Below are 27,499 nucleotides of genomic sequence, written 5' to 3'. Positions count from 1 at the left end.
GTATTTTTATTTTGTGCAAGTGTGTGTGTGTGTGTGTGTGTGTGTGTGTGTGTGTGTATGTGTGCGCGCGCGCATATTTATACATGTGTTTGTGCGTGTGTGTATTTACATGTGTGTGTTTGTGCATGTGCATATTTACACGTGTGAGGGTTAAAGGAGCTGCAGGGCTGCAGGAGTCTGCTTTTTCTCTCCACCATGTGGATTCCAGGATCCCACTCCGCTGTCAGTCTTGGTGGTGAGTACCCTTACCCACCAGGCCATCTTGCCAGCCCTTATCGACACAATTTTCTAGAACCATTTTACTGACATGGCTTTTCCTTTGTTTGCATCTCCTGTCCCTTTTCACTCCTTCCTCTTCTCAGAGATATTTTTAACAAGGTTGTGTGTATGTGTGTGTGTGTGTGTCTGTGTGTGTGTGTGTGTATCTTAGGGTTTCTATTGCTGTAAGGAGTATGACCACGGCAGGCAACTCTTATAAAAGAAAACATAACTGGGGCTGGCTTAGTTTCGGAGGTTTAGTCCATTACTGTGAGGCCGAGAAGCATGCAGGCAGACATGGTGTTGGAAAAGGAGTTGAGAGTTCTCCATCTTGATCCACAGGCAACAGAAGGGTACTGTGAGCCACACTAGGCACAGCTAGAGCATATGAGACTTCAAAGCCCGCCCCCACAGTGACACACTTTCTCCAATGAGGCCACACCTACTCCAATAAGACCATACCTCCTAATAGTGCCACTCCCTGTAGGTCTGTGGAGATCATTTTCTTTCAAACTGCCATGTTCTACTCCCTGGATCCCATAGGCTTATAGCCATAGCATAATGCAAAATGCATTTAGTCCAACTCAAAAGTCCCTATAGTCTTTAACAGTCTCAAGCTTGTTTAAAAGTCCAAAGTTCCAAGTCTCTTCTAAGACTCAGGACAATTTCTTAACTGTAATCTCCTATAAAGATTAAAATGAAAAAGCAGATTACACACTTCCCACATACAACAGCACAGGATATACATTATCATTCCAAAAGGGAGCACAGTGAGGAAATACTGGACCAAAGCAAGACTGAAAGCCTGCTGGGTAAACTCTAAACTCTGCATCTCCACATCTGATGTCAAAATGCTCTTAAGACCTCCAACTCCTTTCAGCTTTGTTGACTGCAACACACTTCTTTCTCTTGGGCTGGTTCCATTCACTGATAGCTGCTCTCCTCGGACGGTATACCACAGCTCTGGCATTTCCAGTATTTTGGGGTCTCCAAGGCAATCCAGGCTCCAGCTTCACATGATGGGCTCTCTGGGACACCCCTGACATATGCTTGGCCCCAGCGGCTTTCCTTTGTCTCAGAGGCAGAGTCCATAACCCCTTTCTTCTATCCTTGACTCTAAAGCCAGAACCATGTGGCCATAGCTGCCACGTCTGCCCCTTCGTGTGGCTGAACATGGCTCCCTTGTTCAATTACACCTTTATCAACTTTCTGGTTTGGATGGTTTTCTTCACTGCCTAAGCTTGTCTATCCTGGAACTTGCTCTGTAGACCAGGCTGGCCTGAAACTCAAGAGATCTGCCAGCCTCTGCGTCTGGAGTGCTGGGATTAAAGGTGTGTGCCACCATATCTGGACCTAAGCTTTTCTTTAGTTCCTTTTCACTTTTCTTTCTTTTCACAAACTGGAAGCTTAGCTGAGTGGGATCTTGCCCTAAGGTCTCCACTCCCTTTATGCCATTTCTTAATCTGTTTGTCTCCTTAAACACAGAATTTAGCTCTATTCCACTTCCTGGTGCCCCTTTCTCAGTCTGCACATTTTGTATTTTTCCTTGCTCAGCTTACTCCTTTTCATTATAAATCTACATAAGAGTGAACATTAATAACCACATGACAGAGTCTATACTAGGCTGTTTTGAGATTTCCTCTGTCAATGGAATTAATCCAAATCTTTAGCCTCAGGCAGGGTCTTTGGACAAGGGCAAAAAGTAGCCACATTCTTCACCAAAATATCACAATAATAATCTCTAGGCAACACACTAACACTCCTCTGGAACTTCTTGAGCCAGGCCCCCACCATTCAAATCACCCTCAGCACCACCGACTTCCATGTTCCTACTAGAATGGTCCATTAAGCAGGACTTAAAGCATTCAACTGCTTTCCTAATCCACAGTCCCAAGGTCCATATTCCTCCAAAACAAAACGTGGTAAGGCCTATCACAGCAATACCCCAGTCCTTGGAACCAACTTCTGTCTTAGTAAGGGTTTGTATTCCTGTGAAGAGACACCATGACCATAATCTTATAAAGGAAAACATTTAAGTGGGCTGATTTAAAGTTTCAGAGGTTTAGTCCATTAGCTTCAAGCAGAGAGAAGGCGCTGGAGAAGGAGCTGAGAGTTCTACATCTTTATGCACAGGCTGCAGAAGGAGACTGTGAGTCACAGTGGGCACAGCTTGAGCATGTGAGACCTCAAAGCCCACCCCCACAGTGACATACTTCTTACAACAAGGCCACACCTCCTAATAGTGCCACTCCCTATGGGCCTACGGAGGTCATTTTCTTTCAAACCACCACAACGTGTCTCTGTGTGTGCACATGTGTGTACAGGTACCCACAGGTCAGAAGAGGACTGTGATCACTCGGAGCTGGAGTTAAAAGTGTTTGTGAGTGGCCAGACTTGGGTGCTTGGATCCAAAGTCCAATCCTCATGACTGCTCAGTGAGTGCTCGTAACTACTGACCCATCTCATCCCTCCAGCACCTAGAATGAGAAAACCTTAACGCTCACTGATTTTGGAATTTACTGTAGAGTACTGTCTTGGGGTTTGTCTAACAACATCTGGGGAACCAGAAGATTATTTCAAAATATTCATGGCAGAAAAAAGACTGGACACAAGGTTATCAAATCTTTTCTCAAAGTCACTAATTCCATGAAAGTCTAGTTGCTAGCTGACAAAGCATTAAAACAGTTTGGATAAGAGACATTGTGTTGCATATAACTCAGAAGAGTAAGTAGTACTACTAAAACACAGCATATTTATGATCCACCAATTCTTTTAAAAGATGCATATACTTGTATTTTACATGCATGAAGTATTCTGAAACAGGTGTGTGCACGCATTTGAGAGCCTATACGTGTGCACCATGTGCATGACGGTGTCCATGGAGGCCACAGAGGGCATCAGGTCCCCTGGAACTGCAGTTAAGACAGCTAAAAGCTGCCGGATGGGTGCTGGAAACTAAAACTGGGTTATTTGCAAGATCAGCAAGTACTCTTAACCACAGAGCCACCTCTCCAGCTCCAATCTAATAAATTCAAAAATTAGGTTTCAGAGCAGGGTATGGTGGCACACACCTTTAACCCCAGCATTTGAGAGTCAGAAGCAGATGCAGATCTCAGATGGATCTCTGAGTTCGAGTTCCAGGACTACACAAAGAAACCTTGTCTCAAAAAAAAAAAAAAAAAAAAAAAATTGCCATAGTTGGATCTGATCTGTCTTCCAAGTTCTAGGTAGTAAAGTACTGATTCCCAGCATGGCAACGTTAGGAGGCATCAGGTCCGTGGCAGTGTGCCCTGAAAAGGGAACAGTGGGACCCTAGCTTTTTCCCCTACTAACTTCCTGGCCAAGAGAGGAGGTTTTATTAAAACACGGGCCCTCAACATGTTATGCTGCCTCACCGCAGGCTCCACGGCAACAGAACTGATCATGAATTGAAATGTATCAAGTGTGAAACAAAATAAGCCTTGTCTCTTTGTAAGTTACTTGTCTCTGGTATTTTATTATCATAATGAAAAACTAACAAACTTCCAGTATTAAGGCAAAAAAAGAACAGAATCAATATAAGACTCCATATTTTCTGGTGATTAATATAAATGGATAGATAAAATAACACTGAAATCAAAACCATCTGTACCACTGAAAATGCATGTCTGGCAAAACTTGACTTTAATACTGATTAAAAATTTTGTGGTTCACAGTTTTAAATTTTCTTCTATTAGCCATGAGTGCAGTAGTAACTCAGACGTTAATAATCTGGCGTTGACAGAGCCCTGGCTGTACTTGTTTACAGTCTCAACCCAGGCTAGCCTCAAACTCACTACGCAGCTGAGACTGACCATGAACCCCGGATCCTCCTGCCTTGACGTGGGAATGCAGGGGTTACAGGTGTGTGTCACCACATCAGGCCGATTCCATATTTTTACATAGAATTTTACGTTAGGATTGTGTCCTGGAATTCAGAACTAGGTGACTGGTGAAACGCAAGCCCTTCTTATTACCATGTACTGAGTTCGTGAGAAAGCTTACTCCTTTATTTGCTGAAAAGTATGTTAGAATGGCTAAAAAAAATGTTCTGAAGTCTAAAAGCATACACTGGGATAATAACATGTAGAGGAAATAAGAGATTAGAGAGAAAAGGAAATATAAAACTGACAAAGTCCCGAGTTGCTCATGTGTTTTTAATGGGTGGAGGATGTTGAACTGTTACATACTTAAATTTTAACAAGAACGTTTTAAGTTGTGAGTTAAGTAACAAACCAAACATTTTATCACTTCCAAATACTGAAGCCCAGAGGACACTCCCTGGAGGAGTCGGAGCAGGAAGGGTCTCAGCCTGCCATGAGCATGCATGGCCTCCCTCCTCACTGCGGCCTACACTGGCCTGATGCCTTACCTCCTCCTGCCGGAGCAGGTCAGAGCAGAATCCTAAGCGATGGAGCTCAGCGGCAGAGCTCTTGGTGGCCTGTGAGAGGCCCTGGTTCCCATCACCAGAACTAAAAAATACCGAGAGTGAGCAAGAAGGCAGGGAGGAAGAGAGGAAAAGCTCGCCTGTCTTCTTCTTCCCACCAGGATGTGTGTTACTTGCCTCATGATCTGCAGGCTCTCCCAAACTTCAAAAGTAGGACTATCTGACCCCACAACCTGACTGCCCAGTCCTCCCCTCTCCACCAGGGCCATTTTAAAGTCCACCTCGCCAGCTGTGATCAGATAGTTCCTCCCAACAACAATTCCACGTTATTTCCCAGCCTCTCCCCACAGGATGAAACTGCTTCAGAAGGACCAGAGCTACACAAGCCGAGCCACGGAACCCGAGTAACCCAGAGCATTGTGAAATGCTGAACCTGGAGGAAGCAGGAGTCAGTTCCCCTGTACATCCTGATGTCTCCATCATCACAAAGAGGAGTTTAGAATCTCACGAGGCAGCCCACTCCATCTGCCAGCAACCTCACCCCAAGTACAGCTGGCTTCACGTTTTCACTCCGAAATACTGATCTGAAAGAAAGAATTCTGTTGGCAAACTAGTCATGTAAACTGATTATGTAAACCTTCTAAATAAAAAATAGAAATTACTTCGATTTCATCATCCTGAGACAGTGTTAGCATTTGAAGATACAGCTAGCTTTTTCTCTTGCAAGCGTGTTTGGGTGTGTGCATACCTATATACATTGAGATTTTTTGTAGTTAAACTGGGAAATTCTAGGATATTCCAAAGTTTCTTCACTTAATTATGTTTTTAGCATTTTATTCATGCAATTAAATATTCTTTAATTCACTTTAGTAGCTACACATTATAAAATAAGAAAAACACTAAATGTATTTCACCGTATGTGACCTAAGCTATTATATTTTAAGCTCTTCAAAGCATTTAAGAAGCTGCATAACACAGAATGATTTAATTACCATATTCCATAACAAGAAAACTGTACTTAGCTGTTTAGAAACTATTTGTTGTTCCTAATTTTTCACAATGGCAAATAATGGGATAAATATCCTTGACAATTAATCTTTATCAACATTTCTAATTCTAGTAACCAGAATCGAGTCCTAAATGTAAAATCTCAACTAAAAGCATTAATTCTCTAAGCATTTATTTAATTCACTTATCACTCTGATGAAACACACAATAGATTACAACTCTGGTACTATTCCATAAATATAACTTTCAATTTATAAAACAAAAATTATAAATTTGAAACCTAAAAAAAAGGCAGCTTAAGAGTAACGAAGTTAGGCCGGGCAGTGGTGGCACACACCTTTAATCCCAGCACTCGGGAGGCAGAGCCAGGCAGATCTCTCTGTGAGTTCGAGGCCAGCCTGGGCTACCAAGTGAGTTCCAGGAAAGGCACAAAGCTACACAGAGAAACCCTGTCTCGGAAAAACAAAAACAACAACAACAACAACAAAAAAAAAAAAAAAAAAAAAAAAACCAGTAATAAAGTTAGAATGGGACAATCCCTTTAAAAGTTCAGAGTGATGCTTCAGACAGGCCAGTCTCCAAGCTTAGCTGACTCCCTGGTATTTTAGAGTTCAAAGTAACTAATGAAAGACTGTAATACTTCATTAAGTGTCTGTTACGATCCCTCGTCCAGTCCTCACTGTTCCCGGCTACTGGTCCTCTTTCCATCCACACTCAGTAATACACTGTGTGGTCTGAATGAAGATGGCCCCCAAAGGCTCAACTATTTGAATGTCTGGCTCTCAGCTGATGAATAATTTAGGAAGGATTGGGGGTGTGGCCTTTTGGAGGTGTGCCACAGGGGCGGGCCAGGCCCAGTCTCTCTGCTTGTGGATCAGGGTGTAAGTTCTCAGCAACTGCTCCATACTTCCTGCCATGATGATCACAAACTCACTCACTGAAACTGTCACCAAGCCCCCAATTAAATGCTTTCTTCTCTAAGTTACCTTGGTCATGGTGTCTCTTCACAGCAACAGAAACATTACTAACACACATGCTTTCACATGTGGTAAAATGAAGCAGAAGAGAATGCACAGACTAAAGTCACAAAGACCTGGAGTTTAAGCCACTCCCAAAACCCAGTTGTATCACCACCTTGATAAATGACAACTTGAAGCTTATGTTTTCTCTGCATTAGAGACACTTGACACAAAACGCAAACAGGATGCAACAAGTGTGAGTACAGGACAAGTCCAGATCTGTCTTCCTCCTTTCTCCTCCTCTCATTCCCAAGCCAGAGCTGCAGATGCAGGAAGACAGCAGTACTCCATCACATGCACAGCACCGCCCACCTCCAACTCAACCACAGCTGCAGATGCAGGAAGACAGCAGTACTCCACCACATGCACAGCACCATTCACCTCCAACTCAACCAGAGCTGCAGATGCAGCAAGACAGAAGTACTCCACCACCATGCACATCCAACTCAACCAGAGCTGCAGATGCAGGAAGACAGCAGTACTCCACCACCATGCACAGCATTGCCCACCTCCAACTCAACCAGAGCTGCAGATGCAGAAAGACAGCAGTACTCCATCACATGCACAGCACCATCCACCTCCAATTCAAATCCTCCTGGATGAAATGTGTGTCCTTTTCCCTCCAGATGAAATGTCTCTAATTTCTTCAGTCACCCATCAAACAAAGTGGTTTCTAATCTCTTATTACCCTGGGTCACATGATTTAGTTATATCTTCCTTAGAACATGGCCTCTGGACTGAAATACTTCCAATATGCTCTGGAAAGCCCTGAGTGAAGGTTATCACCTCAAACAGTGACCAAATTGTGTCAAATTCATTTTCTTTACTCATAGTCACAGGCTATCACAATTCATAATCCACGAACCTAAAATTCTGACTATAGTCCACTTAACATCATCACAGAGACAGATAAAATTAATAAGAGTAAGGCAGTTGGCATAAAGACGCCTCTATCAAGGTATTTCATAGCCCAGGGCTCTGTTTACTACTGGGCACAAATGGAGTAATACTACTTATTTTACAGAGAGCATTTATAAAGATTAAAAGTATCAGTTAAACAACCAGACATGTACATGTTACTCCAAAATGAACAGTAATTATTATTTTTATTATTGAAGAAAGGACAATATCTCTTTATTAGGCACCATTTGCCAATTTTTTTTTTTTTTTTTTTTTTTTTTTTTGGTTTTTCAAGACAGGGTTTCTCCATGTAGTTTTGGTGCCTGTCCTGGATCTCGCTCTGTAGACCAGGCAGGCCTCGAACTCAGAGATCCACCTGGCTCTGCCTCCCGAGTTCTGGGATTAAAGGCGTATGCCAATGCCGCCCGGCTGCCAAATACTTTTAATGGTCCAAAGCAGTATTTTGGTCTATTCAAAATTTGAGTAGTGGTAGGCTTTGTTGAAACTCAAGCTACCAAGTTAGCAACCATATGGCCATTATCTTCTGAAAATTAAGATCCATGTCTACCAGTAGGTGGTGCCATGGAGCAGCAATCAAAACTTTCTGCTGAAAGGCTATAAGCAGAACCCTTGAGTCAACCAGGACAGCAGCAGCATAGGTCCCTTAGAAACTGCCTGCCTACTCTCCCCTGGACCAGCGTTCATGGGTAGCTTTGTGAAGAGTCAATGTTAACAATTTTGCATAATGCACACTTACAAACTGATGCTGGATTTGGAGTAGTTACAAAGGATTGAAAGATATGAAAAAGAAATTTCACTAGAAAAATGCGAATAGTTTAAACAACACTTCAGAAAGCACAAACTCTTGCTTACTCTAATCAAAACAAACCCAGATGCAGCCCATCTACTACAGGAGCAAATATTTATATAGTCTGGTGACATATGAGTGGAGACAAAAGTAGTATGATTATTTATCTTGGTACTAGGACAGAGCCTGTAGAGAAAGCCAGAACAATGTTCTTACCTCTTGACATGAGCTAGTGATTCCAAAGACTTTAGCTAACATGCATGAAGGCATCTATTAAAGGGAGTTTTACGAACAAAAACAAAAGCTTGGCAGAAAATGTTCAACATTTGAAGACTGTGCTGCTGATCCATCACCCTGACATCCTGCTAACCGTCAGTAAGCACGGATCTACACACTCGCTTGGCGTCTGCTCAGCCACTAACTACACAGTTATTTCATTAACTCAGCTAACACACCATGCCCTTAGTCATACCCACATTTCAATTGTCCACCACAGTTAGTGACATCACACTGGAGAGTTCAGAGAACATGTACAAAATCACAGAAGACTTAATGAACAGCACTCACCTCAACGGATCTGTCTAGACAATGCACCCTTTCTCCCCTTCCCCCTACGTTTACGAATTTGTCTAGAAACACCTACTTAATCTTCAGCCCTTGGCCTAAAGGTCAACGACTATACTGGGTTACCGCAGCTTATTCCAGGATCCTAGGTGTTTCATCACACTTGATAACTCCAATATGCTAATAACCCCACAGATTTTTTTTTTCTCAATCTGTACATAAAGGGTAAAAAAGAAAGCAAACTGTTAAGACAGCAATCTCAAAGTAGTTTTTTAATTATGAATCCTTTACATCTTCTAACATCTAATACAAAGAGTCTGATAAGTGCTCTGTGTTTACCAGAGTTTGTGTGGGTTTTCCTTTGTATGAAACAGTGTCTTAAAAAAAGATTTTTCACATAGTGTTGCACACATGGGATTGCAGAACTCTGGAAGTAGGAGGAAGAGAAGTTCAAAAATCTCCAGCTAGATAATTAGTTCAAGATTAGCCTGGCTACCCCAGACCTTGTCTCAAACAACCAAAACGGAGTACGGGGGGCGGGGGGAGGGGGGACACGACCCACAAGAATTCTAAATGAGATTGGAGGCAAACATAGGAAGCATAAAGATTTGAGGCCAGCCTGAACTACACTGTGAGTTCCAGCCTAGCTGGGACAACACAATGATGCTATATATAATAGCTTATATTTATATTCTGCATCCTAATACTTCATTCAGTAAAGGTGCTTATATTTTAAAAATTAAAAATTAAACCTCCAATTTCAAACCCAAATAAATTTTGTTCCTATGCCTCTATCTTAGTTACTTTCCTGTTGCTATGGTAGAGCACCATGACCAAAGCAGCTTGATTTGTATGTAGTTCATCATCCAGGGAAGCTGGGCCAGAACATGAAGGCAGGAACAGGAGGAGAGACCATGGAGGAATGCTGCTTCCTGGCTTATTCTCATGGCTTGCTTATTCTCAGCCTGCTTTCTTATAGCACTCAGAACCCTCAGCCCAAGGGAGGCACCACCACAGTAAGCTGGGCCCTTCTTCATCTATCATCAATCAAAAATAAGCATCATAGGCTGCCCACAGGCCAGTCTGGTAGGAGCATCTTCTCAACTGAGGTTTTCAAATAACTCTGGCTTGTGCCGTGCTGACACAGAACTAGCCCATACAGCCTCCAAACCCGACTAACGCCCCCAAGTGCAGTGCTCCAGCACCCCCATCAACACACTACTCAACTCTCACACTTAATGAACCATATATATATAAAACACCAATGGTGAATACAGCACAACTTATGCCTTATTTCTTTTCAAATATGAACTTTGTTCTGAAAGACTAACCTTTAAACTCCTCTACGTAACAGGAACCCAAAATGGCAACACACAGGATTCATTTATTATCCTCACTTTTCAAATAATTCAAGAATTTCACATTAGTTGTTTGAAAAAGTAGCATATGACTGGTTTAAGACACAATGCCAATGCCTCCGCCTAAGAAAGGCCAGTGTTGCAGAGGTGAATTCTCCAGGAAGCTTTACTTTTGAGCACAAAACATTACTGGCACACAAATCTTTTTCCCCCCACAGGATAAATCTTTTAACTTGGAAAATCTGACTTTGTGCAGCATTGTTTAATAATCACTTGGTTCCATAACACTCAAGTCCATAAGCTAAATATCCCTACAGTGCCTTTAAAAACCATGCCAGCTTGGGAATTTTTTTTCCCCATCCCTCACTTGTGGTAGGTCAGGTATGAACCTGTGCTTCTATCAGGGTGAACGGCCTGTAGCTGCTTGTAAGTCCATTTCAAATTTCCTGCCACTCTGAAAAGTTTGCTCAACCTCACAGGCTTTGAGAGAGATGATGTTCAAATCTATTTTGGTTGCTCAGAGTCTTGTTTTAAATTTTATTATGGGGGGGGCGGGCACCATGCCCCTGCTCAAATGTGGAGGCCGAGGACAACTATGCAGAGTCAGTTCTCTCCCTCCGCCTTTCTGCAGGTTCTGAGGACTGAACTCGGACGGTCAGGCTTCCACTATCTGGCAGCAAGTACCTCTGCTACCTGCTCAAAACTTTTTCTGCTAGTTGTCTGGGTCATTTTCGAGTCTACAATCACATGTTTGAAACCAAATTTTGGATAATGACCCCTTATTCTACATTGATCTCCGACTGTTTCCTATTCACAATTGGTGCTCAGCTCAGTCTGAGGTAATTTCATCTATTCATTCATTCAAATGTTTATTACTTACCTACCATGAGCTGGGCTCCTGTACTGTGGTGAAAAATAAAGAACTGAAATGAGAGCTAGTTTTGAACCTATTTTAAAATAAAAAAATTGTAATTACAATTGTACTTAGTAACTGAAGAAAAAAAATTAAGTCTCTTAAATAAAATTACAAAACCACCTAAACTTCTGCCAAGTTCTGTAACCTTAAGCTTAGGAACTAAAGATTCACGGGTAATGGAAGCCTGTGAGTCAATCAAAGGCCTGTTTCAAAGAGCTCTGAATATGATTCCAAGATTATCTACCTCTTTTTTTCCCCATTACATATCCCCATCTACCCCCAAAGTACTCAGTATCAACACACAATTTATTATTAAGTGATACACAAAGCCTTGATAAGGATAATATACCCATCTTAGCCTCTGGGTGAGTTTATAATCCCTCTAACACTGAGCAATGTTGTTTAGGAAATAAAATATTCATTAATGAAAAATTTCTGTCTCAAACCTAAGGAGTTCCAACATACTCTCTGGAGACCTAGAAACTGTTTACGAGTTTTAAGAGCTGGTAAAATAGGTGTCATTCTACAGGATCTGCTTTATTTGTCAACGTCGTGGTTTTAAAATTCTGATACCCATTTAAATACCCTTAGTCTAGGAATGAGCAAAGAAAAAAAAATGGAGCTTAAATTGGTCTTTGTGGGTTAATTACGACGCTGGGCAAAACTCTTGGGATCAGCCTTATTTTCTGTCCCTTGGAATCCTGCTCTCATCCACATCCTCCTCAGGGAGCAGGGACACTTAACGCATACTGTATAACTTTATATAAAGCGATTGCTTTACTATTTATACATAACTGAAAGTGGGTGTTTGTCATGCCTGGTGATCTGAGGAAGACAACAGTATTTAGAAATAAAAAAGTTACTTCCATTGAAGACCTTTAATCAAGCTGGGCAGTGGTGGCACACGCCTTTACCCCAGCACTTGGGAGGCAGAGGCAGGCGGGTCTCTGTGAGTTTGAAGTCAGTCTGGTCTACAAATAGTCCGGACAGCCAGGACTGACTATTACACAGGGAAACCCTGTTTCGAGGAAAAAAAAAAAAAAAAAAAAAAAAAGACTATTATTAAAAACCTTCTCACCAGTCTTCAATACCTCTCGAATTCTGCACTTTAAAATACGTTAAACAATAAAAATACAGCTCACAAACTACCCTCCAAAGTAAGTAACAAAAGTATTACTTGAAATCCCACTTAGTATTTTACACTGAATTCATTAGCATACTATCTTGTATCAGGAAAGAGTCTGACTTTAAATAAACAAGAATTCCTCAAAAGAAACTCAAATGGAACCTCTTGCTCTATCTACCTTGCAGGCCAAACAAACAAAGAAAACGGACAAAAGGCGATAACAAATAGAATCTAGTGGAAATCTACTATAAGCAACGTTTCTAAAAGATGCTGTCCATGTTACCTGTTTAAAAAAAAAAACAAAAAACAAAAAAAAAAACCTTGCTCTCTGGGCAGTGGTGGTGCCCGCCTTAATCCCAGCACTTGGGAGGCAGAGCCAGGAGGATCTCTGAGTTCAAGGGCAGCCTGGTCTACACAGAGAAATCCTATCTTGAAAAATCAAAAATAAATAAATAAAATTAAAAAATACCTTGCTCATGACACTTACAATATAATTGAGGGGAGAAATAGGCTGCCATAAATGGTAACACTAAGTAACAGGAAAAATTAGAATATTTTATTTTACAAAATGATCATGGGACCCAGCGTGATGGCTCAGGCCTGCTACTTGGAAGTCTGAAGCAGGAGGATCATGAGTTAAAGGCAGGGCTGTGGAGAAAGGCTCTGCAATAAATAAATAAACAACAAACAAAAAAATATATGGCTGGGGCTCACTGGTTGGAATGCTAGCCTAGCAAGTGTGATGAGACTCTAAGTACACTCCCCCAGTACCCATCCCCAAAGTAAACCTCATAAACACAGAACTTCTGGCAGAAGGCAATGAGGGTGCCCGGTTCATATGTAAACAAAGTAAAATTCTTCTGTCTCGTTATTCTAAATCTGGCAACCAAAATTAACCCAACTACGGAGTTGAGCCAAGGACTTCATAGAAAAAAAAATTAAAAAATGTTCAGGAGCAACTGGTGTTGGGCCATCGGAAACAAAGTCCTTGTGAATGCTCATCGGTGGTTTCTCTCCTAAAAACTCCTTCATCAAATGAGAAAACTGATTCGAAACCATCAACTTTGCACACGAGTTCCCGGCACCTAAGGCCCATCCGCTAAAAGGAAGCAGTTCGGGTGAGGACCACAATGGGACATCTAGGCCCATTGTTCTGAGAACCTCAGGACCAGCGCAGCACTGCAAGGCACGCGAACCCGCGCAGGTGTGGGGGGAGGGCCAGGGGGCGGGGGCGAACAGGTGTACTCCGGGTCACCGCTAAGGGACAAGGGGCCCAACTCGAAAGAGATGCGGAGCAGGGAGCAGAGGACAAAGTCACGGCTGGGGCTAGCCGCGGGAGTGACGGGCTAGCACCGGGCGGGGGGTCGCAGAGGCCGGGGACACGGAGCCCAGCCCAGGGTAAAAGGCTTGTCCATCGAGAGATGGGCAGAGCAGCCTACGGTGCCCGAACAATGGCCCGAGTCCCCTCCAAGAGAAGACAAAAGCGCTGAGCCGCGGGGTGCGGGCCCCGGGGCGGCGGTTACCTGCGAGAGCTGCCGGGGATGCGGGCAGCCGAAGAGCGCGGAGCTGGAGCTGAAGCTGATGGCTCCTCGGCGGCTGAGGACGTGCTGGGGGACCGGCCTGTCCAGGGGCAGCACCGGCAGCTGGTAGCATACTTCCATTGAACACGCCCGCCTTGCCTCCGCGCGGCGCCCGCCACTCCGCGGCCGCCCGCCCCTGCGCTGCGAGGGGGCCGCGCCGCGGGGACCCGGGACCGAGGCGCGCGCGGGGCGGGCGGGCGGCGCAGACGGCCGCGGACGCCTCCCAGCCCTCCGCGCGGCTGGCGGCGGGAAGGGGCTGCAGCGGGCGATCGGGGGCCGGGGGGGGGGGGGGTGGCCGGGGACCGAGCAGGACAGGCGGGCGGCGTTCCAGGGGAAGCAGCCGGCCCGGGGCTCCGCGGCGCGAGAGCGGTCCGGGGCCCGGTGCACGGGCGCGGAGCAGCGAGCAGCTCGGCCGCCGGAGCCCTGCCCCTCCCCTCCCCCGAGCCTCACTCCACTCCGCCGCCAGCGGCGGCGCGAGCCCGGCGTAATTCACACTTTGCAGCAGCGGACCCTGCGCCAACCACGGCCGCCGCCACCGTGACGTCACGACGCCGCGCCGCAGGCCCCGCGCCCCGCGCCGCCGCCGCCGCCGCCGCCGCAGCGCCCGGGAGCCCGCTGCTGGCCGGGACTAGGCTGCCTGCGTCCTCGCCGCTCGGCGCCGCGCCTCCCGCAGCTCCCTCCCCGCAGCAACCCGCGGCGCGTGCGCAGGAGTGCGGCGCGGGGCATCCTCGGGCGCACGGACCCGGAGTTCGTTCGGCCTACGCGACGGGCGCTGTTCCGTCCGCCCGGCTCCCCAAAAGCCCGAAGCACCCGGCGCCCTCATCGCGCTCGGCTCGGCTCGGCCCGCCCCGGCGGGGCACCGCACGCACGCTTCCCCTCCTGGAATTCCCGTCCTAAGGCTTCCCGGGAGACCGCTGCGGCGGTGACGTCAGCAGGCCTCGCGGGCACGGTCCTCCCGCTACGTCACCGTCCATGCCCTAGCCAGGCGAGGCTCCAGGCCATCGGGGCCTGCGGGGCAGAGAGAGAAGGGCCAAAAACTCCAGAGGGATGAGGGTCTTTGAATGATGAGGGCAAACACCGAGGCTGAGAAAGAAGTGAAATTCTGCCACCAAGAAAAAAAAAAAGATGAGAAATGACGATATCGAGAAGACAAAGGGGACACAGGGAGACCGAAAGTTCCTCTAGCCAAACGCCTCCCTTCTTTGTTAGCGTTTGCTGTTTAGGATATAGGAAAAGCTCTTCACCTGTTTTGGTAAAATGAGGATATAATTTGCTTGTTCTTTGCCAAGTTTCTGTCCCAAACTGCCAAAGCTTTTCAGCAGGAACTGACTGTTCCCGATGCTTTCGGCATCAGATTCTTCAACCTGAGCAAGCTCTCCCCTGCTGACAAAATGGATTTGGATCATTTCTCAGGGCATCTAGTCTCCCAGTTGTTTGAGAAGATCATTGGCAAAGTGGCAGGCCTTTGGAAGTACGGTGCTGAACCTGAGCTTGATGATGATATAAATCGAGTACTGAATACACATGATCAGATAAACGAACAAAGGTGTATTCTCTTACTATTTAAACAGCGTGCCCCCTATGTATTTTCACTTGCCTGGCCTTCATTGTTATATGATACCTCCTGTGTCGTGGAATTTGTCTTCCCTGGATGGTGAAGCATTAACTGAGCTCTTGTAGGGCAAGACCTGGTCTCACTGTCTTTGAAATCCCAGTTATTTCCTTAACATGTAGTAGATGTGTTAAACATCTCATTTGGGATTCTGCTGAGTACTTTTGCCCATTTACTTTTCAGGAAATCCTTATCATACAACAGACTTAGAGGTAGACTCATAGAAACAAACTTGCCCTACACCTTACATAGATCGGTCCCAAGAACTAACCTCAAGCGATATGTACTACATCTGTTAGACATGGGTGGCACACACATATAATTGCAGTTCTTGGTAAACTGGGGCAGCAGGATGAAGAGCTGAGAGTCAAGGCCAGCTCAGACATCATAGTGACTTCAAAACTAGGCACACTACATATTGAAACCCTATCTCAAGCAACAACAAAAACCATTTGAGTACCTCTACACAAAGCTGGTATTGGTAAATTTGTGTTGAATAAAATATACCACATTTAATAATATCCAAGTGTTAGTTAATTAAATAATAAAATTCACCACTAAGTAGGCAACTGAACAGTATATCCCCCTCCAGCAAAGTATATTACAGTGTACCTCTTTGAGCCAAGAATCCTGGCAGATATGCTCCATGCAGGGTTTTTACACAACGCTGTAGTCACATCAGTAATTTGATCCAATTTCTACAGATAAGCAATCAGTTTCCAAAACGAAGTCACTTGTCATAGTAAACTCTGGTCTGCCTTCAGAGCCCTAAGTTTTCCACCACACCATGCAGTGTATCAGGGAAAGAAATTCATTTGTTTTCAGTGTTCTTGGGGGAGGCATTAGGGCTCATCAGAGAAACACCAGAAAGGGTGGGGGTGTTAAAGAGAGATTTTTTTTTAAAGAGATTGGCTCAAGATTGCCAAAGCTGAGATCTGGGGAGTAGACAGACAGACAGTAAGAGTTCATTTTGTACTCTGGGATCTGAAACCTCTAAGAGAAAACTGCCGGGCGGAAAATGCAGGCAGGATTTCCACACTGGAGTCTTTAGACAAAATTGCTGCTTCTTCAGGGAACCTAAACCCTCCAACTGAATAGATGAGTCTCGGCTACTTTGATAAAGATAATCTGCTTAAAATTTATAGAGTATAAGGGTTGGCAGCATCTTGACCTGTGTTGTACCAAACACCTGGATGCTATAGCCTTACCAAGTTGACACATAAAGTGAACCACCACAGAGAGAAACTTTAAACTTAAATAATGAAAGAAATTCCATTACCTAAAGCAACAGAAAGATAGATACCTAAAAATAAACGTAAAGGAAGTCAAAGGTTCATACAAAGGATGCTTTTGTATAAGTAGACTACAGTAGTCTTGGATGTTGAAAAAAATGTCCTCTGAATATAAAGACTTAACCTACTAAAAAACCTGCCACCCACCAAGTTAATCTATACACTTACATGATCATGGAGCATAGTCCAGTGTGTTTTAACTAGACATGCAGATTCTAAAACTGCCAGAAGAAGATGTTAGCCACAACACTCATATGAGATTTTAAAAAACAGCAAAAACCTAAGTGAATATAAAGAGTTGGATCAAAGAAGCAGAATCATTGAAAGTGGTACCAAAAGGATTTATTATAGAGATTTGTTATTAAAATACAGGCTTTCCTATGGAGAAGCCGGTGTGGTAAGGTCAGGAAGGAATGATTACAGGCTCGTAGAAAAGCCACTAACCCGTAGCGGGAGGGGGAACTAAAGAGGCTTATGGAAGGCCTTTGCCTCCATGTCTAGTAGTGAGTATGAAGTCACTGTAAGTCAGCATACAGGCAGATGGGAAGAAAAGTCAGCTGCACAGAGCTAACAGGTTTGGATAAGTTGTGACCTATGAGAAAAAACTGGAACCTGTGTCTTTTCCTCACTGTGTCTCACCCCAGTGACCCAATCTGTAGAAGAAGCTGGTGCCATTAGCCAAGGAGCTAGCCCTGGGTACAGAGCAGCTAGAGACACTGCAGGCCTGGCTGCTGCTCCTCAACACTGAGGCAAGCTGACGGAGTAGGAGGCATTTGCACAGGTCGCAGTGGCACCTAGGATGTGGCACAGACCTCCAACAGGTAATGACTTCATAGCCACTTTTCAAATCTTGCAAGTGTCTGCTGTGGCAGCTGAGACCAGAACCATACGATGGGGGTGGGGGAGACAACGTCTTGGAAATGCAGCCGTAGTTAGCAACACTCATTGGCAGTACAAAATCACTCCAGCCCTACACTTGCCATCCTGACATCCACGCTCACTTACTATTTATTTTTCAGCAGAATCATACTTCTTCCTGTAACGTGTAGCTTTCTCTAGCACAACCCAAGCCAGATCACTCCCTCTCCAAAAGAGATTACAGTGTCTTCTTTTTGAGTTCATTCCTCCACTTGATAAGTTACAGTACCTCCCTGTTATTCTGAAACTTAAATACTAACATATAAGGATACCTACCATTAATCAGTGTTAGAAGAAGGAGATGGAGACAAGTAGAAAATATTTGGCTAAGATGTACAGACCTGTGTCAAAATGCTCATAACTATTGTTCTTGTGTCTGCGTCTGGTAACATGCCTATGACTACTATTTATAACTACCACCTTTCTCTGCCATGACCACTTCATACTCCCTTTGCCTTCAGGAATGTCTTAGCTGGTAGAGGTTCCTTGCCTTGTGAACTGACCAAACTTTCTTTCTTCAACAGTCTTTTCAGAGGGATTGTTGTAGTTTACCCACAGAATCTATGAACACCACGCACCAAGATGAGTCCCAAAGTCTCCTGCATCGCTTTCTTCTCCAGCTGTGCAGCCAGTGGGACCAGTCACTCCAGATAACATAATCATCCCTTCCTGGGGTTGATAGTTAACTAGGCGTCCAGAATGGCCAACTGACAGTCTCAACTTCCAATACAAGTAAACTCTTACTGTGAGCCCCAGTGGGAGCATGCATTCTCTTCTAGGATATTCAGAGGGAGGGACAACTCAATTTTGGATTTGTAGTTTCCGTAACAATGTAAACTGCACCCAGTTTCTCGCCATTTGTTGTAGCAGCCCTGGGAAACACAATAACGATACTCAGCAGGTTTTATGAAGGTTCTAGATTCATTTCTCTGTATCAGGTTATAAAAATGTCCCCTGCTTATGACAGAGCTGCACAGCAGCTGTGGTTGCCGGTCCAAGACCAGCATAAGATCAAGCCAATCAACAGTCCAGCGTGGTTGGGGGAGGGGCTCATGAGACCCCACCCCTAGCTGAGAGTTATTGGCAGTTGATGGCTTCTTGAGGAGGGAGAGTCAGTTTTCTTAAGGGGTGTGGCCTCTCCTCTCAAAGGTTACCCATGCTCTGGTGTCCGGCCCTATTCATGTGCATTTGGGCAGCACTAATTGGACTGAAAGGTTTGTAAAAAGAAAAAAAAAAGGGAGGGGATACAAAGTTGGGAAGAGGACAGGAGAAGTTGGAGGGGAGTGGGGGGAGGCCGTTTATGTGGTCAAATTACATTGTGAACATATATGAAATTCTCAAAGAACAGGTAAATATCTTAAAAATATAAAGCCTTTAAAATGGGGGAAAGTAACATCTAATCAAGTTAGCTGTTTTTTCTTTGTTGTTGTTTTGGGGAGGGGCACAGCAGAACATCCATTTGCTAATTAAAGGATGTGGGAGACTTGACGACATGGATCACAAATGTTAGTCTCTAGTTATAAACATTGAACTAACTGCTTGTGTGGCATTTAAATTCTGTCTTTAAACACATGCTCCTCTCTCGCCATCTCTGGAGAATAGTCATGCAGAACAGAGGGCCTTTCCTTCACTCTCCATGAATGCCCTTGCAAAATATTGAACAGAATGAAGCTTAGACAGAAGAATCTTGAACATTGATTGCTAAGCAGTATTTTACAAATATTTTATTTTCAAATTATATATGTATATGTGTGTGCCTATGTTTGTGCACATGACTACAAGTGCCTGGTAACATGGGCTCTGGAAAGCAAGTCCTCTGGTTACTAAGCAGTTTATTTTCACAACTATCTTTGAACGTAACTGCCATTTTGATATAAAATAGTAACATTTGGGGCTACTGAGATGTCTCAGCAGGTAAAGACACTTGCTGGCAGGCCTGATGACCTGACTCTAGTCCACAGGACCCACATGGTGGAAGGAGAAAACAACCTAGTCCCACAAATTGTCCTCTGCCCTCTATGTGTGTACTGTGACATTTGTTCTCAAGCACACATACACACACACACACACACACACACACACACACACACACACACGCTGAAGAGATGGGTCAGCTGATAAAAGCACTTGCTGCTCTTCCAGGGGACCTGAATTTCTCAGGTCCCACACTGGGTGGCTCAAAACCATCTGTAATGATTGCTCCTAGAAATGTGACATTTTCTTCTGGCCTCTGTGCGTACCAGAATACACATGAACACACACACACACACACACACACACATTTTAATAAATAAAATAGTAACATTTAGAGAAATCACTTGTTAGATTTCTTAGACTCTTGATTCTAGTGCCTTGCCTTACTATCAAATACCTGCTTTAAATATTTCATACTCAAATAATGAAAGAATGTAAATTTTTTCAAAGAAAGTTTTGCTGCATATGTGGCTGTGTACCACTTGCATGCCTGAAGACTGCAGAAGCCAGAAGAGGGTATCAGATCCCCTGGAACTAGAGTTAGAAATAAAATATAAACCACTATGTGGATCTTGAGCATCACACTTGGATTCAAAAGAGCAGCCAATACTCCTGACTTCTGAGCCATCTCTCCAGCTCCATAAATAATGTCAATTCTTAAGGCAGTTGCTGTGGATTCAGTTGCATCTGCTTCTCCCTTCCAAAGAATGTATATCGAAGTTTTCACCCTCAGTTCATTAAAATGTGACATTATTTGAACATAGAATTGTTGCACATGATTTTAATTAAATTAAGATAAAAATCACAGTGGATCAGGATGGGTCCCAATATAAGTAACAGCAAGCATTATTAGCAGGCATCACCAGACTATAGAAGACATGCGTGGAACTGACTTTCCCTCAGAACAGCCAGAAGCAACCAACACTGTCCATAGGCTGATATTGGGCTTCATACCACCCAAACCATGAAAGAATACATTTTCATTGGATTAAGTACCAGGTCTTGCTCCTTTGTTCCAGAAGTGCTACAGACCTAATATAGAAAGCAGCATCATTTGAATCCGAAATACCCCAAAGCAGGTTCGGGTTTGGGGTGTTCCCCAGCTGGTGGCACTATTTGGAGAGGCTCTGACACCGTAAGGGGTAGGACAAGGCTGGCAGAAATGGTTAAGTGCAGCCCTTTAGAGGGTACACTTGCTCTCCAGTCTCCTCCCCATTTCTCTGCTCCCAGCCTACATGAAGTGAAGAAGCGTTTCCGCCACACACTCCCACAGCCATGATGTTCTACTTGAAGAGGTCATGAAACTTTCCATGCCTAGAAGCATGGAGGTAAGTGAACAGATTCTGAAACCAGGGGGAAATATAAATCCTTCCCCCCTTTTAATTTGTTTATGTCAAATATTTTGGTAACAATGACGAAAGATAGATAGATAGATAGATAGATAGATAGATAGATAGATAGATAGATGGATGGATAGATAGATAGATGATAGATAGATAGATAGATAGATAGATAGATAGATAGATGGATGGATGATCAAATCTAGCTCGGAAAACTGGTACAAGACAAGTGTGATTGTTATTGTGACTAATGGGTCCATGTAGTTCTCAGAGCCTTGGAACAGATGTGCAGGATAAATTGGGAAGAGTCTGGAGATGCAAGCTAGACAAACCCTAGACGGTTGTAAGTAGAGCCCGATGACCAGTTCTGTTGGGAGCTAGAAGACCAGGATGCCACAGCAGAGTCCAGACTCGTGAGGTTTCAGATGGGAAGAAGGATCCATTTGTGAAACAGACTGAAAGTTATCCATGTTACCTTCTAGAAAAGCATTTTTCTATATTTTGTCCGTATTCTGATGTTCTGAGTGAGACTGGATTCAAATGTAATTGACTAATAAAGTTGGTAGATGAAATTTCAAAACAACATTGAAATCAAGCTGTGACATGGTTATAATTGGCTGCTTTTAGCCAGATTTATGATGAAAACCAAGAAGGGAAAAAGAAGATTTGAAAATGGTGAAATCTGGCCTGAAAAAGAACAAAATTGCAAAAAGGAGAGCATCAGTAAGAGTAACACCATTATAAAGACCCCAAATGCACTGCATTAGGATCGTAGTAGGAAAGATCATCTCAAGAATTAGACAAACTCCGCCCACTGCAGGGCCCCGCGTTAAAACTGCAAACACATTTTAAATCTGTTCCCTTGGAAACATCTTTATTACAGATGCCCCCTAGGGAAGTGTTTTATAAGGTTCAGCCACCCACACACTCAGTGGCTTCTGCAGCCATAGCCAAGGGCATGGGTACTGCTCAAGCTTGGGGTGGGCCTTCCTGTCATCATGGCTTGTAAGATACGAAAATTATAAGAGTTATGGGGTCACCGAGGGTCCCAACTAGTGTTCAGAAGAAGGCATGGACGTTCTGGCCATATGTGGCAGGATAAGAACCCTGCAGGTAAGCCTCTGAAAGGACACTGCAAAAGCTGTAAGGATTAGCCTAGGCTGCAACAGGAGGTTGAAAATGTGAGGAATATGGACCCACCAGTGAGAAAATCCAGACGGTGAAGCACAACCATCCCAAGAAAAGAAGCCATGTGATCTCCAAACACCAGTGTCACAGGGCTGTGATGTCCGCCAAGCCCAGTGGGGATCACGTCATGACACCGTATGGCCCAGACTCTGAACACGGACCTATATGATTTACAGTTTGTCCTACTGGTTTTTGAGCTTGCTTTGATTCATTCCATCCCTGATGTTCTACCCACACTGCCCTTTCAAAATAGGAATGTTCACTTTGTACCACTGTATCTCAGAATTACATAGCTTTCCTCTTGATTTTTATAAGTTGAATCTTCCTTGAGCCTCAGAAGAGACTTTGGACTTTTGAATATTGATGGAGTTGGCTATTTTGGTTTGATTTTAGGTATTCTTTAAGTTAGAATGCATGTATTTTGCATTCCGTAGTGGTCCTGAGCCATTGATGGCCAAGGGCAGAAGGAGGCTATGGTTTTGAATCTGAAATGTACCTCACGGGCTCATGTTATGAGTGCTTATTCCTTGGCTGGCAGTGATATTTTAGGAAGCTCTGGACCCTTTGGGAATAGGGTCTGCCTGGAGGAAATAGGTTACTAGGGTCAGCTCTTTAATGGTTATACCTGGCCATACTTCCTGCCTCACTCCAAAGTTCTTGGTATGCCGTATGTATGATGAGTGGCCTCTGCCAAAAGCTCCTACTGCTAATGAACTTAGAGGCTCTGCCATTCTTTTCCTGGCTTGAAAAAAAATGAAATAATTAGAAACCATGAGCTATAGCACACCGGTTCTAGCTTGCTTTTCTATTACTATAATAAAATACCGTGACCAAAAGCAACTTGAGGAAGAACGGATTTATTTGGCTCATAGGTTATAGTCCAGTGAAGGAAAGCCAGTGAGGGAACTTAGGCCTCAAACAGAAACAATGGAAGTGGCATCCAAGACTCATGCTTACCTCCCTTTCTTAATAGCCCAGGACCTCATGTCTAGGAATGGCACTGCCCAGCTGAGGCTGGGCCCTCCTCCATCAATTAGCAGTCAAGAAAATATCCCGCAGACTTACCCACTGACCAATCTGATGGAGACAGTTTCTCAACTGAGGGTCCCTCTTCCCAGGTGCGTCAGGTTGATAGCCAGGATCAACCATCACACAGTCTTTCCCCCTTAAATTGCTTCTGCCACAGCAACATAAACCAAACAGATTTTTTTTTAATTACACACAATTTTAACAGCAAGAGAGAGAAGAAAATACCTTTTCAATCCCCAGATTTTCTATGCATTTGTTTATTCACTGGATATTTACCAAATAGTCACAAGATTTTGGACATTCTACCAGGTATCTAAAATAAACCTGAGAGTGGTTTCTGTCCAAAGGAAGTCACTTATTAATGGAGGCATGTATAAGTAAATGTGTAACAGCATAACTTAACATGTGGTAGTATTAGTATTAGGGGATGTGTTAGTTGGCTTTCTGTTACTAAGACATACCTACAATAAAGCAATTTACAAGAACAATAAAGCAGTACAGATTTGTTTTGGCTTACAGGTTCGGTGGTTTCATTCTAAGTTTGTTTGGCCCATTGTTGGGCCAGTGGCAAAGGAGCACATAGGGTATGAGGCTGCTGTCCCCATTCTGGTTAGAAACTGAAAGAGAAAGGACCAAGACCAACCTCCTAAAGTGTGTTTCATAATGACCTCCTAAATGGTCTGCCACCTCGCAATAGCATCATGGGCTGAAGACTGAGCTTTCAACACTTGGACCATTAGGAGATACTCATCCAAACCATAGCTGGTACCATGACTCAAAGAAAGTGTACCAGAAAGCAGGACACAGAGGTCAAGGAAGCCTTCCTTGAAAAAGTGATACGCTATCAGAGACCTCACTGAAATGAGGAAATGAGTTAAACAGGGACTGAGGGTTGGGAAGAGAACTTTCTTGAATGAAAACCAGTACAGATGTCTAATGCACAAGTAACTCTAATGCAGGGAGAGGCTAGTGGTCCAGAACCAGAGAAGGGAGACAAGATTAGACTACTGAAGGCCCTCCTGAGCCTGTGAAGGATTTGGATTTTATTCTTAACTATGATGGAAAGCCACTGGGATGTTACTGCTTAGTGTTCAAGCAAAGTGGCATTCATATCTGACTTAGATTTATGTTTTAAAAATCTCTCTGGTCGTAGCTACATAGATGGTGGTTTCTAAATGGAAACTTGAAGTAAGGAAACCGTTCTAATAGCTTTAACTAGACTGAAACACAGATAACGGTACCTTCAAGTTTTCCAGGCTGAATTATGCAAAGTTACATAGCACACATGCACAGATAAAGATCTAACCCTCCAAAAGCCATCCTCCTTTCAAGTTCAAATCAAAACAGTCACAGAGTTCTTCAATGTCTCCTGACATTTTTCAAGTTAGAAACCTGTAAGAGTTTCTGAATAACCAGTTTACATCCATTCCAACATCTTATTCTTAGCTCAAGAAATTAAAACCACTCAAGTTAAAAAAAAAAAACACTCAAGTTGGTGAATAAAAATAAAACACCTCCTTAAAAACCTCAAAATAATTTTATTTCTCAGAAACAACTTAGATATTAAAAGTTTATAAGACATGGTGAAATGAATTATATGTTAGCAGGAACAAATACCTTTTTTTAACTGACAAAACATACATTAAATCTTAGTTACAAGGACAATGATTTTGTTAAATGCAACTAAAACAAATCTTACAAAATATAGGAATCAACATAACCCAAGAATTACTAATATTCAGAATTCTTAGACTAAAATTAATATGTAACATTCAGCTAACTTTAAGGTAAATTTTTCACTTGGGAATAAGTGAGAATTAGTAGTAATTCTGGATATTGATTTTAGAAAATGGAAGGATGAAATGTTCAGGGTCACAGCTTTTTAACAGGCAGGTATGGTACTACATGTTTTTAGGGCCAACACTGGGAAGACTGCGGCAGGAGGATCATGAGTTCGAGGCCAGCCAGGAGCTACATAGCAAGACACTGTCTCTTGTCTTAAAAACAGAGACCTTAACACATCTTCCAAAGACAAATAGTTCAGTTAAGAAATAGGCAAAGGAATGGGCTTGGTACGGCATATCCGTGATCCTAGCACTTAGGAAGTTGAGGCAGGAGGATTGTGAAAGTGAGGCCAGCCTGGGGCATAGAGCAAGGTCTCAAAAGAAATAAGCAAGCTGAGGAACAGTTACAGCAGGAAAGGTGAAGGACTGAGCAGACATTTTGAGGAGGTATTACTAAGCACATAAGAAGAGGCTGAATGTCACTTGCCGTTGGGGTGATGCAAATGACAACCACAGAGAGGTGTCACTTCCTCATTAGGGTGGTTATCAGATGTATTAATGTCTCTCTATCTACACAACAGGAAATAACAGATGTTGATAAGGATGTGAAGATAATGGAAACTCTGGACACTGCTGGTAGACATGTAAAATGGTTTTTCTAGAATGGATAACAGTTTGACAGTTTTTCAAAATATTATACATCGCATTACCATATGATGAAGTAATTTCACTTTCTAACCCCTAAAGATACAGTAGCAGACATTGAAACAGATACCTGTTTGCCATTGTTCACAATGCTCAGGAAGTGGATACAGTCCAAACCTGTATTAGCAGGTGAATGAATAATCAAATGTTGCATCTACAAACAACAGAGTATTATTCAGCCTTAGAAAGAAATTCTGATGTGTTCTATACAATAGATGACCAATAGTGACATTTTGCTAAGTGAAACAAACCACAAATGGAAGGAAAATACTTTATGATTCCAGTTGTATGATATAATTAAAATAGTTCAATCCATAGAAACCAAAAGTATGATGGAGATTACCAGGGTTGGGGAAAGAGAATATGTCTAGTTCATTTTCTGCTGCTATAACAAAATAATGAAGTCTGGGAAATTTATAAAGATAAAAAGTTTATCTAACTCACACTTCTGGAAGTCTAAGGATACCGTGCCAAAATATGTTCACCTTCTGATGGGAACTTCATGCTGTATCACAACAAGTCAAAGATGTGGAAGTAAGTTTGTGCAAAGAAGAGCTATATACCAGAGAGAGGAAGCGAGGGATGAGAGGTGACCTTGCTGTATGTCATCCTGCTCTTGAGAGAGCCAATCCAGTCCCATCAGAGCAAGAACTTCCCATGAGAAGAGCATCAATCATTCATAAAAGACATAACCACCTCTTAGAGGTGCTGCCACCTCTCAGTACAGTTGCTTAATAATTATATTTCAGCATGAGTTTTTCTGAGAATGACCACATCTAAGCCAGGGCAGGGATGAATGGGAAGTTAGTGTTTACTGGGTTCAGAGTTTCAGTTTGGAACAATAAAAGGCACCTAGAAACAAACAGTTGTCTAGCACTGTAATTGTACTGAATACCACTAAATTTATATAATTATGATTCATTGAAATGGTCACTTTTATTTAGCCCCCCTATTGCATGAATCCTAATTGGTCTTAATAAAAAACCCCCGGAGCCAGATGTCAGGGTAAATGCTGAGAGATTAGAAAGACAAAGGAACAAACCACAGCCGCCTCTCACTCACCAGCTAGCTCCTCAGCTGAAAGGAGTGAGCTCCTTTCTCCTCTCACCTTAAATTCCTTTCTCTGCCCAGCCATATCACTTCCTGTCTCAACCTCCCTAGTGCTGGGATTAAAAGCATGTATGCCTCCCAAGTACTGGGAGCAAAGGCATGAGATCCAAGTGCTGGGATTAAAGGTGTGTGCCACCACTGCCTGGCCTCTATGGCTAACTAGTGGCTGGCTCTGCCCTCTGATCTTCAGGCAGGCTTTATTTGTTAGAGCTTACACAAAATATCAACACACACACACACACACACACACACACACACACACACACACACACACGCCCCAACAAAAATCCTCCCACTTAGAGGATGTGCTATGACATTCGTTTCTTTAGCCATTCCCTCTGGAGCCTGGAATAATACCCTAATACCCGATGGAGGCAGGTGACCATGTTTGCATGCTCACTGTGATTACATTCTCAGAACATGACAATAGCTCCCCCTTCACAACAGTGGCTAGAGTCTGTGATGTGGCTCATCAGAGCTTCTGTCATATCTTTTTTCTTTATTTTCCCAGACAACTGTGAAAACCTTTTCTAATATATCTGTGATACTTCCTCTTTCATTTCAAGTATTCTGAATTGACCAAAAATATTGAAGTTGTTTGATAT

At 43.4% G+C, this 27,499-nt stretch overlaps 1 protein-coding gene across 1 annotated transcript in view; it reads right to left on the bottom strand.

Annotated features, from left to right (window-relative positions):
- The window catches only part of Pde7a (phosphodiesterase 7A), an 88,597-nt gene extending 74,561 nt beyond the window's left edge, over positions 1-14,036 (bottom strand). The window contains exon 1 of the mRNA XM_059254039.1: positions 13,886-14,036. Coding sequence (XP_059110022.1) covers positions 13,886-14,023 — 138 coding nt within the window. The 5' untranslated portion in view covers positions 14,024-14,036. The remainder of the gene's footprint in view (positions 1-13,885) is intronic.
- Positions 14,037-27,499: the final 13,463 nt, after the last annotated feature.

This window comes from Peromyscus eremicus, chromosome 2, assembly GCF_949786415.1.
Source record: "Peromyscus eremicus chromosome 2, PerEre_H2_v1, whole genome shotgun sequence".
Classification (NCBI taxonomy): Eukaryota; Metazoa; Chordata; class Mammalia; order Rodentia; family Cricetidae; genus Peromyscus; species Peromyscus eremicus.
The sequence above is the reverse complement of the archived record's forward strand: the minus strand, read 5'-3'. Positions and strand labels throughout refer to the sequence as shown.